This window comes from Ascoidea rubescens (assembly GCF_001661345.1).
Source record: "Ascoidea rubescens DSM 1968 unplaced genomic scaffold ASCRUscaffold_2, whole genome shotgun sequence".
In the NCBI taxonomy this organism is placed as follows: Eukaryota; Fungi; Ascomycota; class Saccharomycetes; order Ascoideales; family Ascoideaceae; genus Ascoidea; species Ascoidea rubescens.
This window is the reverse complement of record NW_017962914.1, coordinates 1,226,079-1,245,666: the sequence shown is the minus strand read 5'-3', so window position 1 is coordinate 1,245,666 and position 19,588 is coordinate 1,226,079. Positions and strand designations below refer to the sequence as shown.

Genomic DNA, 19,588 nt, shown 5'->3' with positions numbered 1-19,588 from the left:
GTGGAAAAGGAGAAAAAGAGAAACCCAGAGCAAGTGAAGGGAGTGTGTCTGAGAGAAGATGGGAACAGAGGTGAGAGCAGATGAAACCGCAGGAGGATTATCTTGTATTGCTGGGTGGGAAAAGGGCGACGAAAAAGAGATGAGGAATTAGGAGCAAGGTAAGAACCAAGAAAAATAAGAACGAAACAAGAAGCAAAACAAGAGTTTTGAGAGGGCTTGAGCAATAAATAAGGAATAGAAACTTTGTGTTTGGCTTGAGTTGTGCTTTCTGTAGTATTGTTATTAAGGAATTTGAATACGCAGAAATGCTTGTTGGCGAGGTGGTGTCTTTTTTGATTGGGAGCACAGGGAGAATTGAACCGGAGGTGGCAGCAGAGGCAGCAAAGGCAGCGAACGCAGCAGAAGAGGCAGAGGAGACAGAACAGGGGTCTGGGCCGGGACACGCGTTTCAGAGACCAGAGGCGGCGGAGGGGGCAGAGGGGGCAGAGGAAACAGCAGCAGGAGCAGGACGATTGGCTGTGCGAGTCGTGAAGCAGGGTATTATTAGAACTATTAGAATTCAGCAACAAGAAACAAGAAGCTTTTTTTCTCTTGTTTTTTGAAAACAGCAAAAGAACAGACACACCCAAGGGAGGGCTGCACACACCACACGCAGCAAATGACCAACCAATTTCCGTGCTTCCAGCGGTCCCACCGCTCCCGTCAGCTCTCTGATTGGCTGCTGAGCCAGGGCCGCTTCTAGCGCCGCTCTTGCCCGCGTTATTGTTCTGCCTGAACAAGCTTTTTTTTTACTAGCCCTGTTCTAGTGGGAATCCACTTCTTTGAGCCAGCGTACACACAGCATTTCTCCCCGCGAGTGCAGGACGTATTCTCCGCGAAAGCCACGTCGATTTATCATGGAAAAGCTTGGGCGGAAACAGACAGCAAAAACAAGCAATTGCACCAGCAAAAATTGCTTGTATGTTTACTCATTTCATATCCCTTTACAGAATTATATCAGCGACGTCAACATTTATCGTGCTATATAATAAAGCTTGTCTCCAGAATGTTCAACCCTATCTGGTGCCCAGTTGGTCTCGGATTCTGGCCACTTCCTCGCTCCTCATGCCTATAATCTTCACTCCGTGAGCTAGATATTTTTCGTCCGTCGCCTTGTCGTTTTCGGGAGCAACACTCTTGCAGACGTCCTTCAACACATATGTGTGGAACTTCTTGAGCCTGGCGCAGCTGATGGAAGAGTGTAACACGCAATAGTCGTAGGCAATACCGACGAAATATACATCCGTAATCTCGTTCTCATCCAAAATCGCCTCCATCTCCGTATGGTGCGAATTCCAGACATCGTTGAAACATGAGTAATATTCTCGATCTTTTAAATATCCCTTCTCGACCACTTTAACTCTTCCATTCCCATATTTCTCTTTTAATCTCTCAAACTTTTCTCTAAACTCATAGCCAAACTCGCTTCCCTTTTCATTTTGAATGCAGTGGTCTGGCCAAACAACTTGTTTTGCCTTAATTGCGCCTTTTGTTCCTGGCTGGCTGAATTCAACTAAACTGAACTCTTTTACATTGTTATTGCTAGCAAACGAACAGTGGTCTTTGGGATGCCAGTCCTTACTGGCAATTACCAACTTCCACTTGTACTTGTCCAAGTTGATCAACTCATTTACATCCCCGATAATTTCTCGTCCATCTTTAACAGCTAAACTACCATTAGGAGGTAGGAAATCCTCTTGTAGGTCAATTATTACCAATGCTCTACTAATTGTCATTGTCCTATTTGTATTTCAATCACACTTTTCCTGACTGACTTCAAAAAATATACTGTACTTTAATATCTCTTATATTTATAAAATTATACAATTACATCAAACATTAATACACCAAAATATCCTTATCAATTTACCTGTGTTTTGGTAAATTATTGCTCAGATCACATGTTCCATTCAAATTTAATATCCCTTCTCATTCAATTCTCAATTCTCAGTTCTTAAGTGCTTTCAATATTTTCAAATATTTTCAAATTTTATCGAATTTTATCAAATATACAAAGAATCACTAAAAACAACACAATTGTTAATTAGTCAAAACAATTATAGATTAAATAATTCTGTTTGAATTTTTCTAAATTTTTTCAACTTTTTCCATCTTTTAAATTCTTTTTATTTACTGATTCCTTTGTTTAATTTTTCTTCAATTGTTTTCTTTTTATCTTCTGAATGTTCCTTAGCTATTCAACCTACAATTTTTGTACTGTAGATGAAATCATGATCACTATCACTATCTAAATATTTATTTAGGAAATTCAATAAGGTGTTTCCTTAAACTGAAACTGAAACTGAAACTCAACCAAGCTCAATCAATACCAATCATAACATCGTCCTTTCACAATAGATACAACTAAAATCAGGTACCTCCTACCATTATCTCTATTTAAAATACCATCTCTATTTAAGATACGCCTCATATCCAATGCTTTCAATTCTTTCAATTTTCCCATTCACTTCCTTTTCCATCTCTGCCATATATCTTTCCATTTGCTCTCTATACTCAGGAATAAATGAAGACAAAATCCTAATAGCCAATAACGCAGCATTGGTCGAGTTGTTAATTGCAACCGTTGCAACTGGAATACCTCGGGGCATTTGAACAATTGAATATAATGAGTCAACTCCATCGAGACTCGACCCTTTAACAGGAACACCTATAACTGGCAATGTAGTCATAGCTGCAACCATACCTGGAAGATGGGCTGCACCACCAGCTCCTGCAATAATAACCTTCAACCCTCTATCTCCAGCACCTTTAGCATATTCCACCATACGCAATGGTGTTCGGTGCGCAGAAACTATTGAAAGCTCAAATGGAATGTTAAATTTTTTGAGAATATTGGCTCCAACTGCCATCACAGGTAAATCTGAATCTGATCCCATAACAACACCAATTAAGGGCGTTTTTGATGTTCCAGCAATTGAACTTGGAACCTTTGATGAAACACCACTCATTATATAATCCAACTTCTTCTTGTTTTCTTCCATTGAACTACCCACAATATTGATATGCCCAACTTTTCTCTCATGTCTGCTTGATTTACCATAGAGATAAACAGATGCACCTGCCGTTTCAAATGCTCTATGACAAGCCTTCAACTCTCCATTTGGCTCTTTAAACCCAATAACATTTAACATGATAGCATTAGTGGTGTTTGTTGAAAATGAAGTAGCGCCTTCTGGAATTGGCAACCCCATAACTGCTCTGATATGTGCTTCGAATTGAGAACAAACACACGCATCAATAGTATAATGGCCTGAATTGTGAGGCCTTGGAGCTATTTCATTGATAAGAAGCTCTCCGTCCTCTAAAAGAAACATTTCTACACCAAAAATACCAGCACCAGCTTCTTTAAGAGAACCGACAGCCTTCTTGGCCAATTCCTGGGCTGCAACTTGAATCTTAGAAGATACTTCGGCAGGTGCATAAACAATATGGCATATATTGTTTTTGTGAATAGTTTCAACTGTTGGGTATGTATGAACACTTCCATCCTGGGTTAAAACAACCATAACTGCAAGCTCCTTGATAAATGGACACCATTTTTCGGCATATAATAAATTGTTGTTTTTTAAAAACTCCAAGCCCTTTGGAACGTCTTCTTTGGAATTAACAACAAAATTTCCTCTACCGTCATAAGCCAAGGTTCTAGATTTTAACATGAAGGGATATCCAAACTTCCCGCCGATTTTTATCAATGACTCCTCGCTTTTTTCGACAGAGGCAGATTCGGCAACATTGATATCATTATGAATAAAATGAATTTTTTGAATATATTTATCTTGGATCAACTTGATAATCTTTGGTGATGGGAAGATTTTCAAGCTGGGTTTTGATTTTTGAATATCAATTAATATATCAGCATTAATGTGTTCAATTTCAATGGTGATCACATCGGATTTTTCACAAAGCTTTTTGATAGACTCAGCATCCTTGAACGAACCATCAATATGTTCAGTAGAATTAGATATTTGTTTTGCCGATGTATTAATACCACTATCTAAAATATATGTTTTTATGTTCAAGCGATTAGCAACCTCAAGGACCATACGACCAAGCTGGCCCCCACCAAGAATACCTAATACTTTGTCATCCATAATTCAACAGTATCAATCAACTATCTTCTACAAACTGGCCTGCTTTTCAAAGGAAAGAAAAAATAAAAAAGTTGATGAGCATTGGACAAATAAAAGTTCTATAAAGGGTAAAAAAATACTTGAGTCACATGCTGGTAAATCGATACAAAAAAAAAATCAATCATTTTCCGAAAGAAATTCTCTACAAAACCAACTTCAATCAACGGTTCGAACCACACCCAATCACTCATCACTCACTAAAATCCGGTATTTTTATTGGAGAGATCAGTTCCATTTAATAAAATATATCTAAATCTTTCATAAACCTGGTCCAATTTGACCTGGTTTTTGCTAACATTTTTATCAAATAACCCACCAATTGTGCCCAAGAGTATATTCATACCGTTTTCTGTGGAGACGATATTAAGAACTAGAGAGGTTGATAATGTTCCCATATTTTGGCTCAACAACATATTGGTTATTTTGTAATTATTCTCGCCAAAATTTTTATTGTTTACAACATTGAATCCCAAATTAGATATTCTTAGTGAATCTGTTTTAAGTTGACCCAACCTGCTATTGATTGCCCTTTCAAGAGCATCAGTCTCTGAATCCAAATATTTTCTCATGCCCATGCCTTCATAAACGGATTCCATATAGTTTTTAATGTTTTCAGATCTCTTTTTGTTGATCACTTTAACCAAGTTCCAACTAAAAGGGTTCATGTTGTTATACAAAACTTGTCTTTCGATTCCATAAAAACCCAAGGAGACAAAGCATCCGTATAAAATGTCATTGTCTGTTTTATATTCATCCATAAATGCTCTTAGGTTTATTGGAAAGGCAAATTCTCCTGTTGATGGTGCTTCGTTTATATCCAATGCATAATTGGAAATTGCAGATATGAATGCAGCATGGATAAATGAGTTCATTTTAACATTGTGTGTTTTACACAAGGACAAAATTTTTAAATTTTCTTGATGATTAAATTTTATGATTTTGAAAACTGTTGGATAGTCAGTTGTATTGAATATTTTGTTGAAATTAAAACAATTTATTTTGCCTTCTTTATCATCGACAGAATCGTATTTTTTCAAGGGTTTTAGTTTGTTAATTAGAAACTTTTCTCTGAACGATTTTGAGGGAATAACATCAAGGATTTCATCAATTGGTTTTGGTATTGCAGCTAGCAATGAGTAATCCTTTTGAAAGTCAAACAAGGAATTATTTTCTAGCAAATCGCCAATAGTGTAGGTATCTTTTATTTTGTTAACCTCATTAACTAAATCAATTTGAAATCTAACAGCACTCATGCCATCTAACATATGGTCACAGATGAAACTGACGTGGATGTCATTTAAAACCTCAATTTTCCAAAATGGTTTATTTTTTTTATAAAGTTGAAAAAAATCATAGTTTCTGTCTAGTTTGAGTAAATACTGCTCGTCAATCTCAGTTTTATAGTTGGCATCATACTCGAAATTTAAGACATCGGATATTCTAATTTTTGAGCAAGGCGTTAAAATGTATTCTAATTTAGTTCTTTTGTCAAAATCTTTGTCCTTCACAATTCTCAAAGCTAGATAACTGTGTTTTAGTAAAATGTTTCTGGTTGCTGTTATGATAAGTTCTTTTGGTAATGGTTTATTGAAGGTGGTATTAATTAGCAAATGCTTGTGGGCTTTAATATTATTGAATGCGATCCAAAATTGTTCAGCATATCCTGCTGATCTTGTAAACCTTCTGGCTATGTCCTCCATGTTAAACCACTGACCCAATTGGTTTTGGCTTTGACTTTGATCAAAAGGTCCCAGAGCATGCTTTTTCAGTTTTTTTCAAAAGGAAGAAAGCCCTTTTATAAAGAAAACCATCCCAGCACAGCACAGTGCAAAAAATAATGCAAATTGCAAAAACTAATGCAAATTACAGAAAACTTAGACAAGCCAAATTCCCTAGATAAGATAAAACAAGAGACTGCTCCATTTTACGACAACTCTCGAGTCCCAAGACTCAAGGACACCATTTTTGTCTCTTTGCTGACTCTTCGGCCCCAGCGGTGTGGTGCCGGTATATGTTGAAGGCTGCAAGCTTAAAACCAGATTACCGGCTCTGATCACATATGCTGGATGTTAGGGGGTTGGATTTGCAGACCCCGTATACACAGACCCCAGGACAAAAGACCGATAAAGCCCAGCTGACCGGAAACCACGTGCAGTCCGACGCATGGCTTTTCAGGACAGGTAAAGGGGAACAGTGGATTCAATAAATAGAAATTTCACTGGTATACCACCATAGGCCCATCTGGATAGCTGATCTGTTAATCTCATAGGATAGTAACATACCTCACCATTGTGGAAGAGAATCTTCAACACACAAACAGTATTACGGAGCGCTTCTTTCAATTGCTGAATAATGGATGGAGACTCTGTAGTTCAGGTGAATATTTCTGGTGTCCCCAAGATACCAGATGACCATTCCAAGTCTGATCTCAAATCCAGCGAAAACACAAAAACTGTCAAAGAAACAACTAAAGAAATTCTTCAAAATGGGAATCTGAACGAAGATTATCAAGAGGATTTTGAAACAAAAACAAATAAAAATCCAGCAGCAAGTGCTGTTGAATCTCCCCAGCAAATTGGCTTATCTTCAACAGTTTCCTCAGCCAATACTAATCAAAACGGGCAAAGTCAAGAACTCAATACAGAACAATCTCACAAAGAATCTGATTCAACTAATGGAATTCTTCAATCAACCTCAATAACTCCAATTATTACTTTTGGGCCTGATTCAAATTTACCAATTGAGAAAATACCTTCATTGGATTCAAAAAACGACCAAGATCAGCTTAATTCAGAATCAGACTTCAAAATTGAGCAGCCGGAATCACTGGACATTCAATCAGAATCACCAAACAACTCTAATTCTAATTCTATACTTCAATCTGAATCAAATAGTGGTTTAGAAGCTCAACCAGAGCTGAACTCACAGGATGGAGCGACCCCTCAATCAGAAAACGAAACAAAAAACGAAACAGAAAAAGAAACGGAAAACGAACCAGAACCAGAACAACAGCCTAAAGTAGAAGCAGAACCCAAAGCTGAGGCACCACCAGAAGCAGGACCTAAATATTTAGATTCAATTCCCACTTCTTCAACCTCAACTTTAAGTTTTCTTAAAGTCGTCGAAAAAAAACTATCATCAAAAAGTTTTAGGTTGAGTAAAGAACAAAAAGAAATTTTGTCTTTATTTCAATCAAATGTTACAAATAACCAAATTCCTCTCACTAATATAATATCTTTGTTGAGATCTTCTAAACAGAACATGGAGCTAAAACTCATATTAATTGATTTGATTTCAAAAATATTTGTTTTTGATGCTTTGAATTATTCAACGATATTATATTCAAATTCGTCTGATTCATTCATATCAAACTCAATTGATGCCATTAATGATCTCTTTAACAATGAAGATATCAACGATAAACTAGAGCTAAGCATTGTTCAAACAATCATGTCCATAATATTAAACTCAAAAAAACCAATTCATGGAGTCAAATTATTGAATTCAATACGATTGATTTATAATATCTACGTTGTAAGTATTGTTCCTATGAACCAACAAATTTGTGAAGCGAGTTTAAATCAAATTATTGATTTTATTTATGATAAAGTCGACAAAATAAATGAAAACTACTCATTAACTGCTTCATCAGTTCCTATAACAACTTCAAACTCTCACTCAAACTCAAATTTAAGCTCTTTCTCTTCTGCTAATCTTGAATCTCAACCAAAAGTTACTTTGGCTAACCTTGAAAACTTAAATGAAATCGATGACAAAAAATTCGACGAATCTACCTCAAACTTAACAAATAACAATGAAGATGACCTAATCATCAAAGATGCATTTTTAATCTTTAGAACCATGTCAAAGATTTCTTCAAAGCAATTAGATTCTTCAACTCTTGATCCAAGGTCTCAACCTGTTAGATCAAAACTATTGGGCTTGAAGATAATTCACTCAATTTTAAACAACCACATTGACATATTTTTATCAAATAAAATTTATTTACTATCAAATTCTACAAACGAAAAAACAAAATTAATAGATGCAGTAAGAAATTACCTCCTATTAACCATTTTTAAAAACTCAGTTTACCGTATCAATAAAGTCTTTGAGATTACTTTGAATATTTTTTTTATCATGGTGATAAATTTAAGAGCCGTCTTTAAACAGGAGATTTCCTTGATAATCAGTGAAGTTTATTTCAACTTGGTTTTAATTTCCTCATCAACTAAATTTCAAAAAGATGAATTTTTAAGATTTATTTACCGGATTGGCAATGACCCAAGATGTTTAATTGAATTTTATATTAATTATGACTGTGATGCTAGCTACCCCAACATTGTTGAAAGAATTACAAACTATCTTGTTAAAACAGAAAATGTCCATTACAGAGAGTCTTTAGCTAGACAAAGAAACGCAAATTCAAACAGTGATGCATTTCATTATGATACTTCGGCCTTAAATTGCATTGTTGGAATGTTGAGATCATTAGCTACATGGGCATCAAAGGCCACCATTCCCCCAAAGGCTAGAAATTCAAGTATATCAAGCGTCACGAACAATAATAGAAAACGTTCAAATACAAATGGCTCATCATTAAGCTACAATACAACATCAAAAAACCCTCCTTTAACTCCCCTTGAATCCTCATTTGGATTTCCTGAGAATTTAAACCAAAGCAACTTGAGTTTTTCAGATTCAACTGATGCATTGGCAAAAGAAAATGATGACCCCAATTCATTTGGATATCTCAAACAAAGGAAAACTGCGTTATATGAGGGTATCAGGTCATTTAATTACAAGCCGTCAAGAGGTATTACCAGATTAATTGCTGATGGATTTATTTCATCAGAAAGTGCTGTTGATATTGCCAAATTTTTATTATTAAACAATAACAAAGGCATTGATAAAAAAGTACTTGGCGAATATTTAGGAGAAGGAGAAGACTTTAACATTGAAGTAATGCATGAATTTGTAGATTTAATGAATTTTAAAAATCTTAGATTTATTGATGCAATAAGGTTTTTTTTGCAAAGTTTTAGGTTACCAGGTGAGGCTCAAAAAATAGATAGATTTATGTTAAAATTTGCAGAAAGATATCATGAAAATAACCCAAACATATTTGCAAATGCTGTTACTCCTTATATTTTGTCTTACTCTGTTATCTTGCTTAATACGGACATGTATAATCTGCAAGTTAAAGTGAAAATGAACAATCAAGATTTTATTAAAAATAATTCAGGTATTGATGATGGAAAAGACTTGCCTGTTGAATTCTTAAACAACATTTATAATGATATTGCAAAAAATGAAATTAAACTAGTTAGTGAGCACCAAGAGGCATTGTTTAAGAATAATGATAGATCATTACCACAAATCAATACATTTTCCTCTTTGTTTGGAAATAAAGAAGCGGCTGAAAATGAGTCCTATAATTTAATTACAAAAGAAATATCAACTAAAACTGAAAAACTTTTTAAAAATCTTGACAAACAAAACAGAATAAATCGAGGAATTGAGAAACCCGAAAACGAAAATAACTATTCATTGATAGTTTCATTTGGAAATAATACTACGTCTAATAACAAGTTTTTTTCGGCATCCCATATTGAACACGTCAAATCGATATTTGAAACTTTATGGATGTCATTTTTAGGTGCTTTAACTCCCCCCTTTAAGGAATATGATGATGATGATATTTCTCAAATTTGTTTAGAAGGAATTAAACTTTCCATTAAAATTTCGTGTATTTTTGACATTGATTATGCTAGAGCTTCATTTGTAAATGCGTTGATTCAGTTTACAAATCTTCAAAATTTGGAAGAAATAAAAGAGAAAAATATTAAAGCAATCAAAATCTTGCTAGATATTTGCATTAGTGATGGAAACAATCTTAAATCAACATGGAAAGAAATAATATTTTGCATTTCTCAATTGGAAAGATTGCAATTAATTGCTCAGGGTATTGAACCTAACAATATACCCGATGTGTCAAATGTGAGATTTGCTAGCAGAAGTTCAATCGAAAGCACAAGATCTACAGCTACGGCCTTTTCCAATGGAAAATTATTTAGTTTTCTTAATTCAAAGAAAGATCCTTCTGAGCTTGCTCAATTGCATCATCAAAATCAAAAATTAAATCCTGATATGGTAAATTTGGTCAGGTCTAGTGAGATTACAGTTGGTATTGATAGAGTCTTTTCTAATAGTGCAATCCTCACAAGTGGTATTTTTGATTTTGTTTCTGCTTTATCAGAAGTTGCTAATGAAGAAATTGAAAGTTCTGGGAGCTCTGGAAATCCTAGAATTTTTGCACTTCAAAAAATGGTTGATGTCTGTTACTATTCTATGGATAGAATTCGATTGGAATGGTCTCAATTGTGGGCAATAATGGAAAAAACATTTAATACTATAGGTTCTAGTCCTAATCAACATGTTGTCATTTTTGCGTTAGACTCGCTTAAACAGCTATCTATGAGGTTTTTAGATATTGAAGAGTTGGCTCACTTCAAGTTTCAAAAAGAGTTTTTAAAGAGCTTTGGGGTAATAATAAGAGAAAATGAGGACATTGAGATTCAACAGTTAATTTTGGATATCATTCAAAACATGATTGATTCTAAGGCTAAAAAAATAAAGTCTGGATGGTTTTCAATATTTAATGTTTTAAAAATCACATCTAATAATGTGAATGAAGATATAATTTGGAAAAGTTACAAGTTGCTTAATAAGATTAGTAAAAATTATTTAGTTGGTGTATATTATCAGGAGAGTTTTGAAGGATTTGTTGATTGTTTAGTGACATTGGCTGAAAATGAGAGATTTCAAAAGATAAGTTTACATGCTATTGAAGATATGAAATTATTGATTAGAAAAATTTCTTCATTAACAGAAAACGGGTCTGCATTACTTGGCGAGGAGAATGAATATGAAATTAATTCTGAGGTGCCTCAAACATTAAAGAAGGATGATTCATTTAAATCAATTCAAAAGAAGCTTTGGTTTCCGATACTATTTGGATTGCATGATGTTATTATGAAATCAGAAGACCTTGAGGTTCGATCTAGAGCTCTTAACTATTTGTTTGATTCATTGGTTTCGTATGGATCAGCTTTTAGTATTGAATTTTGGGATGATGTTTGCAAAAAATTACTTTTTCCGATATTTGGGGTTTTAAGTAAACATTGGGAGTTGAGTCATTCTGGAAGTCATGATGATTTATCAGTATGGTTGTCAACCACACTAATTCAGGCATTGAGAAATATGATTGCCTTATTTACACATTTTGACAATTTGTTGCATTTGTTGGATGAATATTTGCTGTTGTTAGAATCCTGTATTCTTCAAGAAAACGATACGATTTCGAGAATTGGGCGATCATGTTTGCAGCAATTAATTTTGCAAAACATGAGTAAATTTGATGGTGAACATTGGGATAAAATATTGATATGCTTCAAACATTTGTTCAAGTTGACTACTGCAATTGAATTGTTTAAGGCCGACCCATTAAAACAATCCGCTGAACAGGGAGTATCAAGTGGTTCATCGATTAAAAGTAATGAAATTGGGGTATCTAGAGAGAATGGAAAAACAGCAAATGACACTGAGCAGCAAGACAACGAAGAAGATGCATTGGACGTTTCGTCGAGTAAGGCGAACAATAAAAACGGGAAAACTGTTGATGACGTTGTTCGTAAGAAGGCAAAGGAAAAAAGCACTATTGTTGTGAAATGCGTGTTGCAGTTGTTAGTGATTGAGACTGTTTCTGAATTATTTGAGGATGAAACGTTTTACGATTTGATTCCCACCGATAACTTACTACAGTTAAGTCAGTGTTTGAAAGAGAGTTACAGATTTTCGAGAAAATTTAATGACGATTACAATTTACGGGTAAGGTTATGGAACTCTGGAGTGATTGAAAGGTTGCCTAATTTATTAAGACAGGAGTCGTCATCGTCGGCTGTTTTTGTAAATATAATGTTCAGGCTAATAATCGATAAAGAAAAGGCTACCAAGAACCAAAAAGATTTGATGCTAAAGGAGTTAATACCTCTATGTGTTGCCATTGTTCAAAAATATATTGAGCTAGACGATGTGTCGCAGCAAAGAAACATCAATACCTGGCGACCTGTTGTTGTTGAGATTCTACAAGGCTACTACGAGCTAGATGACGACGACTTCATCACCAACTGTCCTGTTGTGTACGAGTTGGTGTTGAACATCCTTGACAAGGCGTTGCCCACCGAAATGCGTTCTGTGATCAAGTCCTTCTTGACACGAGTAGGAGAGGTGTATTTGAAGATATAACACTGAATTGGCTGCTCTGCTTTTTTCTGACTTTTCTGACTTTTTTTGTTTTATAAAACCACAATAAAATCGTTTCTGTGAGAGAGAACGCATTCCAAGGAATTCCAAAAGAATCACGCGTGAACCAGGCCGGTTTCACAATTACGGTTTTCAGACCCTCAAACAGGGGTCTGTCACTTTTGTGTTTGAAAGCCGGGGTTGGTAAAAATTTTTCCAGAGTTTTTTCAGAGAGTTGTGAATTGTATTGAAGCTTTTTAACTCAAATATAAAAGAACCATCAACGATCTGTCTCTCGTCTCTTCGTCCTCCAGCCTTTGATCTAGCCTACTCTCAGTCCAGTAATTCTCTTCTCTTGTCTTCCTTCCAATGTCCCAACAAGCTACAAAACTCTCTTTCGGTCCTTCATGGTATGTGTTGTGTTGGTGTTGTCTCGCTGTGAAGCTCCAGCTCGAAATAGGGATTTTCAGCTGTTTGCCTGGCCTGCTAGTGTTTGCTTTGGCCCTGGGTCTTCCTCTGATGCCTCTAATTCTGTTCAATTACTAACCAATTACATGTGTAATCCACCACTTCTCATAGGATGCGTCCCAACTCTAATCTATCAGATGAAAATTCGTCCAACAGGTATCATAATCATGCCCGTAATCACAACAACAATAAAAAAATAAATTCAAACAAAAGATATAACAACAATAACTCCAGCCACAACTATAATTATAGCAATAATTATAACAGCAGCAGCAGCAGCAATAACAGTATCAGCAACAATATCGGCAGCAGTGCTAATTCTACCTCCTCTTTGTTATCTTCGACTACTCCTACTATTTTTAAGGTTGATTTGCCAGACAGAGACCCTGGAGATAAGAGGTATTCCATTGATGAGTTGGTTGATGTTTTTGATCAATTGAAGAATCAAAAGTTTTTCAACTATACCATCAACACTGTCACAAGAAAAAAAATTTACAATTATATTTCTGACGATTTTCAAAAAATTTTATTTTTAATGTTTAAAGATTTAAATAATGTTCAAAATCACAACAAGTCGTATTCAAATAACTCGCAAAAGCCCTATCACTACCATAGCTTGAATCAAAACCAAAACCAAAACCAAAACCAAAATCAAGTTCAAACCGATTCTTCCATTGCAATTTCAATCACAGGTGCAGATTTAGATTCAAATTTAGATTCAAATTTAACTTCAAACTTGTCTTCAAATTCTTTATCAAAGGATAAAAATAAGTTTAACTTATCTATTAAGGCTCCTTCATCTTCATCAACTTTATCAGGAAATCGAAATTTTTCTACAACTCCTAGATCTGCTCGTTTTTCTAAAAACTCGTTATCCTCAAAACCAAACCAATCTTCTAATACAAACCCGAATGTAACTCCCTCTTCAACTTCCAACTTAAATCAAGCTTCCAACGCAAATGAAGAATCCGCAAGTTTATTATCCTCCTTACCAAGCAAAAATAAACGAAATCTATCTTTAGATATTAATCAGGTTGAAAAAAGCTTTGATGATTTAAAATTTAATGATCCAGATAATTCTTTGCATCCAAAAAATGTTGCTAATTCTCCTTGGTTACCAAATTTTAGTAATCCTGCAACTCCTTTGTTTTTAAACACATTTTCTTCTTTACTATCCCCAATTCCTACAACTTTGCAATCTCCTTCTTTTTTCGATTCAAAACTCTCTGAAAACAATGTTAATAATGAAATTAACAATGAATCCATTGACCATTCTTCTCAATCCAAAGAGATTCAAAATAATGACTCACTCAACAATAATGACCAAACTTCCTCTATTGACTCTTCAAACAACAATAACCTCAATTCTTCAAACTTCATTTCGAATTCAAATCACATCAATCCTATTAATCCTATTAATCCGATTAACCCCATCCTATCATCAAACTCTATTGACTCTATCAAAAACCCTATCCTCAACCCGAATAACACAACCATTAACCAAAAAAATCCCTCAAATAATCAACCTCAAGCCATATCTAATTCTGTTGTTTCTGATTTAAATTTTCTTCGGAACCCTTTAAATTCTTCTTTGCGTCACAACTCAAGTAACCCTCATTTGAATTCAATGTCTCATTCTAGTTCAAATTTAAGTTTAAACAATAACTTGGATTTGAATTCAATTAACTCTCCACCACCTCCACCACCAAACTTATTTCCAAATCAATTGCATTCTTTAATTCCACCTCCAAATATTTCTCTACAACAACCTTCGGAAATCAAATGGTATTATCTTGATCCATCAAATCAAGAACAAGGCCCATTCGATGGTATAATGATGAATAGATGGTATGGTGTCAACTACCTAACTCCCGAGCTTAGAATCAGAAGAGCTGACGAAGTCCAATTTAGAACTTTGAACGAATTTTGCATATCAATTAATAATTTTATAGAACCCTTTTTAGTTCCATTGCCTTCACTTTCATCACCTAATATTCTACAAAGTCAGCATCAGCAACAAATTCCTCAGTCTCAATTTTTTAACCAATCAGCTTTATTTCCGAACCAACAATTTTTGCAACAACAACCACAACAAAATCCATCCAATGCCTGGATGACAAATGCATCAAACCTTCCAGTTTTCCATCAAACACTTACTCCAATCGCCTCAAACTGGAACATTGCATCTTTAACTACACCATCTCAAGCAACAACAAGAGATTATATCTCAAACACAAACATCGGAATTCCTGCAAGAACTCAATCTCAATTTTTCAACGATAACAATAATATAGCAAACCAACATAATAATAACAATATAAACCCCAATGCTATTAACACTTCAAATATTAACAATGCCACAATCAATAGCAATAACATCAATAACAGCCTTTCAAACACCCCAATTATCAATAATGACAATCAATCCAATATTAGTACTCCTCAAAGTTTGCACGCTTCAATTCATTCACTTTCAAATATTCAAACTCAAAATATCGGATTTCAACAATTAAATCAACAATCCCCTACAATAAACTTTCAAAACATTGATTCTTCCAATCCAGACATTAAAACTGATCATATTTTGAATCAAATACATACTGTTATTAATGAAGAAATTGATTCCGATCCAATTCCTATTAATAATGAGCCGGTCGTTCAAAGTGAAAATACGATTTCTACAAACTCTCCTATTTTGAAAAATGAACTGGTCAATTCTTTACCTCAACAATGGAAATCTGAAAGATTTGATTCTACTTCATCTCAAGATAATCATCAATTATCGAAAGAAATTTCCAAAGATAGTATTAAAAAGGAAATTCCTATTGAAGTAAATAAACAAGATGTTGAAGATCTTTCAGAAGTTGAAACTACACAAAAACCAGAAGTTTTATCAGAAAAAGCAGACGAAAAGGCTGTGCAACCAAAATCAAAATCAAAATCAAATAATGGAAAAGAACGAAATGCAGTAAAAGAACCTAAAGCTGAAACCAAAGAAATCATTGAGTTAGTTAAAACCCAAACTGTTTCGCCAAAACCTACCCCAGTTAAACCTAAGTTAGCGCCATGGGCAAATGCTAATAAAAAATCAACTCAGGCCCCACCAAAATCACTAAAAGAAATCCAACAAATTGAAACTGCAAAAAGAGAAAAAGAACAAAAATTGCAAGAAAAACAAAGAGAAACCAAAAGTAAATTATTGGTCCAAAAAATACTTGCTGAAGAAGCCACTACCCAAGCTGCAAAACCTGCTCCAATGGGTTGGGCTATTTCCAAAACTACAAGTAATACTGTTAAGAAAACTTTAACTGAAATTCAAAAGGAAGAAGCTGATATTGCCGCTGTTAAAGCTAGAGCCGTTAGTAACTTGGTTAGCAGCAAAGCGTCCGCCAAAAAAGCTTCGTTTGCTTCAACTATTTCATCTACTAGCACTACAAACAAATGGACAGTTGTTGGTTCTGCCAAAAAATCTCAGTCAGTTAAAGCTTCCACTCCAAAGATCACAAATAACGCTTCAAAACCAACCACTCCAGCAATTTTAAGATCTGTTTCTGCTGTTCCAGTCCCCAGAGTCTCAACAAACAACAGTGCTCAAAATAGCAGTTCAAGGTCTAAACGAGAATTCTTACAATGGTGTAGAGCTGAATTACACAATTTAAACAAAAATATTAAAAAAGAAGATTTGTTAAAAATTTTTTTTACATTGCCAGCAGATAACACTTCGATGGATTTAATTAGCGATTCTATTTATTCTGCCTCAACAACTTTGAACGGTAGAAGATTTTCTGAAGAGTTCATTAAAAGGAGAAAAAACGTTGAAAAGCTATTTATTTCCAACATTGATTGGGACGAAGCGTTGAAAGCTGATCTTGATTTCAACAACGACGATTCTGAATGGACCACATCAGTGAAAAGTTCTAAGAGAAAAAACAGACGTTAAGCCAATAGAGCGATTTTTGTTCTATTTCTTTATTTGAAAATTAAGTAAATGAATCACTTTTCATTTGACTGCATATATGTATATATTTAAAATAATAAGTACATATTTTGAATTTGTTTTTGTAGGAAATATTTTTTTTAAAAAACTAAAGTTTGTTTCTATTTTGGGTCTAGCGTTAATGCTATTACAATATAAACAAAAAGAATTTGAATTTTTAAAATACTTTATAAAAGAAAAAACATAACAATAAAAAGAAATTTAACTAACCACATTTAAATAATATAACAAGAACAAAAAATTGAAATAGGAATGATAGTAATGATAATAAACAATTTTTTAAAATAAAAACGATACTACTTGATTTCGATGCATTTTAAACAAAATAAAATTTAATTATAACTGCGATTATAAGAACTGTTATTATTGTTACGATAGTAAAAACTCCCGTTATTGTTGCGATGGCGGTTATAATTAGTTCTATGGCTATTATAACGACGATTGGGATTATAATACAGTGTGTAATGAAAGACTTCACTGCACCAGCCAGGCATATCTAGACCACTATTATACAATTTTCTTTCCTGATTAAAAACATTTTCCATGCCAAAGGTATCTTCTAGCCAAGGGTGGTTGATCATTCCACCAGCATCGGCTCTTTTTTTAGGGTTTAAATTGAGCATTGGTAAAAGAAAATCGCTAATTTGCCTTGATTCAAGCTCAGAAAACTTATATTTTTCTTTCAAGACTCTTTTCAAATCCCAAAATCTTAAACTTGATAAATTTTGCAAGTGGTAATTATCATTGAAAAACGAAGAGCTTTTTGAGCAGCCATTAACTAGATTGACTAGATCATGGTCTTCGTGAGGATTTGGACAAGATAGAAGTTCGACAATTTGAGCTAAATGGTCGTCATCTCTTGAATAAGAATGACCTTCAATGGGTTCAAAAAGATAATCACCAGTTAATAATTCGAAAATCAAACAAGCAAAAGACCAAACATCAGCAGAACAACCCCAAGAACCACCCATGATGATTTCTGGAGCTCTATATTGTCTTGTTTGAATATCATTAGTAAAGTGTTTATCTATCCAACAAGCATTACCTAAATCAGCAATTTTTGCGTTTATGAGATTACTGTCATTATAAAGACGATCATTTAGTTGATTGTTATTGTTGATTTTTTGATCTGGAAGATCTGTATCATGATTTGAGCCTGAAGAGGGTGGGGTTGGAAAATTTGAATTGTTGACGATATTGTTTGAAATTGTCATTAAAGATAGAGAAGATAGAAAATTATCAGAGTGGAGTATTTTATTTGGAGAATCTAGTTTGGAGGAAGAGTCATTTGATGAGGTAATAGAGGAAGGGGAAGAAGATGAAGAGGAAGAAGCAGAAGCGGAAGAAGAATTAGCATAAGAGTTACAAGAAGGAGGGTGGATATTATTATTTGATTGATGAGGAATAGGAATATTAGAATATGAATTTTTGATTAGAGAGGGTATTGGTTCTGATTTGATGATTTTGTAGTGATCTATATTTTCTTTTTTTTTAGTGTTTGAGATGATTTCGCCTAATTTAGCGTAATTGACTTTAATACTGTTGTTATTGTTGTTATTGTTATTAATTTTTTTTCTTGAAATGGATATGTCAGATAAAAAGTCCTGATAAAATCTTAGAATTTTTAGTAGGTTTTTTTTATTTGATATTAGATCGATTAGTTTTAGGACGTTGGTGTTGTTGATTTTTAGTAGGATATTTTCTGGTTTAAGATCAGTGTGTATTATACCGCAGTTTCTATGTAAGAAATCCAAGGCGAATAGGATTTGTTTAGCGATTTGTTTGACTAGAATGGTTGGAATGCCATTGTGTTTGAATTTTTTGATTAGGGATAATAGATTTTCGCCGAGAATTTCAAAAATCATAACAATGTGATTACCGTTGGGGCCATTAATAGTGAAGTCATCTAATAATTTGATGACATTATGCTGACCTATATTGTTATTGTTATTGGTATTGAAATTTTTAACTTTTTTTAATAATTTGATTTCATCTATTGAAGTTTCAGTATAATGTTTTGCAGAACGAACAATTTTAACTGCAACGTATTCTTGAAAATCGTTATCTAAGTTATTTAACTCGTTATTTAAATTTTTATTTAAATCATCTAAATCACCCAAATCATCCAAACCACCCAAATCACTCAAATCATTTGACTGAACTTCCGAATTTTTGATTTCAATTTTCTTAGCTCTAGCTAGCCAAACAGTTGAAAAATGGCCCCAGCCTAATTTTCGAATTAAAGTGTAGGATATATTGTTTTGATCATTTGTCAAGACCTCACCTATGTAGGCAGGATGATAACCGTTGGGGACGTAATCTTTTAGTTCTTCCTCACTTTTCAGTTCTTTTTCAGTTAGCGAAACCGAGTTATTTATGATAAGCGAATTGAACTTGTCGTTATTTAGAAAGAGATCGTTGATTTCGGTGTAGGTCATTGAGGAAATGCTAAGAAACTTTGAGTTTGACTTTGACGATCTCGTTTTCATGTTTCGTTTGGGGGTGGTGTTTGATTTGAGCAAATTCGATATTTTCAACTTGGTGGTGTCGATTTGCTGAAGGATTCTTTGGGAGTCGTCCAAAAGAGCAGCTAGAGGGTCTCTCATCAAGGCAGCATCGTCAGCATTGA

At 34.2% G+C, this 19,588-nt stretch overlaps 7 protein-coding genes across 7 annotated transcripts; 3 read left to right on the top strand and 4 right to left on the bottom strand.

Moving 5' to 3' along the window:
• The first annotated feature begins 133 nt into the window (after positions 1–133).
• On the top strand, positions 134–722 carry ASCRUDRAFT_127468 (uncharacterized protein). Its single transcript, XM_020188975.1, has one exon. The coding sequence runs from the start codon at positions 306–308 to the stop codon at positions 600–602; it is 297 nt and encodes a 98-aa protein (XP_020049445.1). The 5' UTR covers positions 134–305; the 3' UTR covers positions 603–722.
• A 118-nt stretch (positions 723–840) lies between these two features.
• Positions 841–1,830, bottom strand: PNC1 (nicotinamidase). Its single transcript, XM_020192721.1, has one exon. The coding sequence runs from the start codon at positions 1,773–1,775 to the stop codon at positions 1,056–1,058; it is 720 nt and encodes a 239-aa protein (XP_020049444.1). The 5' UTR covers positions 1,776–1,830; the 3' UTR covers positions 841–1,055.
• Positions 1,831–2,450: 620 nt separating this feature from the next.
• On the bottom strand, positions 2,451–4,151 carry ADE2 (phosphoribosylaminoimidazole carboxylase ADE2; the record flags this gene model as incomplete). The annotated part of the gene is made up of 1 exon (XM_020191596.1): positions 2,451–4,151. One exon carries the CDS (start codon positions 4,149–4,151, stop codon positions 2,451–2,453), a length of 1,701 nt encoding a protein of 566 aa, XP_020049443.1.
• A 118-nt stretch (positions 4,152–4,269) lies between these two features.
• ASCRUDRAFT_127426 (uncharacterized protein) lies at positions 4,270–6,387 on the bottom strand. The gene has a single exon (XM_020188974.1). It carries the CDS (start codon positions 5,888–5,890, stop codon positions 4,388–4,390), a length of 1,503 nt encoding a protein of 500 aa, XP_020049442.1. The 5' UTR covers positions 5,891–6,387; the 3' UTR covers positions 4,270–4,387.
• Positions 6,388–7,553: 1,166 nt separating this feature from the next.
• SEC7 (Arf family guanine nucleotide exchange factor SEC7) lies at positions 7,554–12,488 on the top strand (the record flags this gene model as incomplete). The annotated part of the gene is made up of 2 exons (XM_020189603.1): positions 7,554–11,720; positions 11,844–12,488. Coding segments are annotated over 2 exons (4,812 nt in total), but the record flags the coding sequence as incomplete, so codon positions are not given.
• Positions 12,489–13,074: 586 nt separating this feature from the next.
• Positions 13,075–16,902, top strand: ASCRUDRAFT_68904 (uncharacterized protein; the record flags this gene model as incomplete). The annotated part of the gene is made up of 1 exon (XM_020191595.1): positions 13,075–16,902. The coding sequence occupies one exon, from the start codon at positions 13,075–13,077 to the stop codon at positions 16,900–16,902; it is 3,828 nt and encodes a 1,275-aa protein (XP_020049440.1).
• A 389-nt stretch (positions 16,903–17,291) lies between these two features.
• Positions 17,292–19,397, bottom strand: ASCRUDRAFT_31912 (kinase-like protein; the record flags this gene model as incomplete). The annotated part of the gene is made up of 3 exons (XM_020190313.1): positions 17,292–18,226; positions 18,500–19,009; positions 19,103–19,397. 3 exons carry the CDS (start codon positions 19,395–19,397, stop codon positions 17,292–17,294), a joined length of 1,740 nt encoding a protein of 579 aa, XP_020049439.1.
• Between the last annotated feature and the right edge of the window lie 191 nt (positions 19,398–19,588).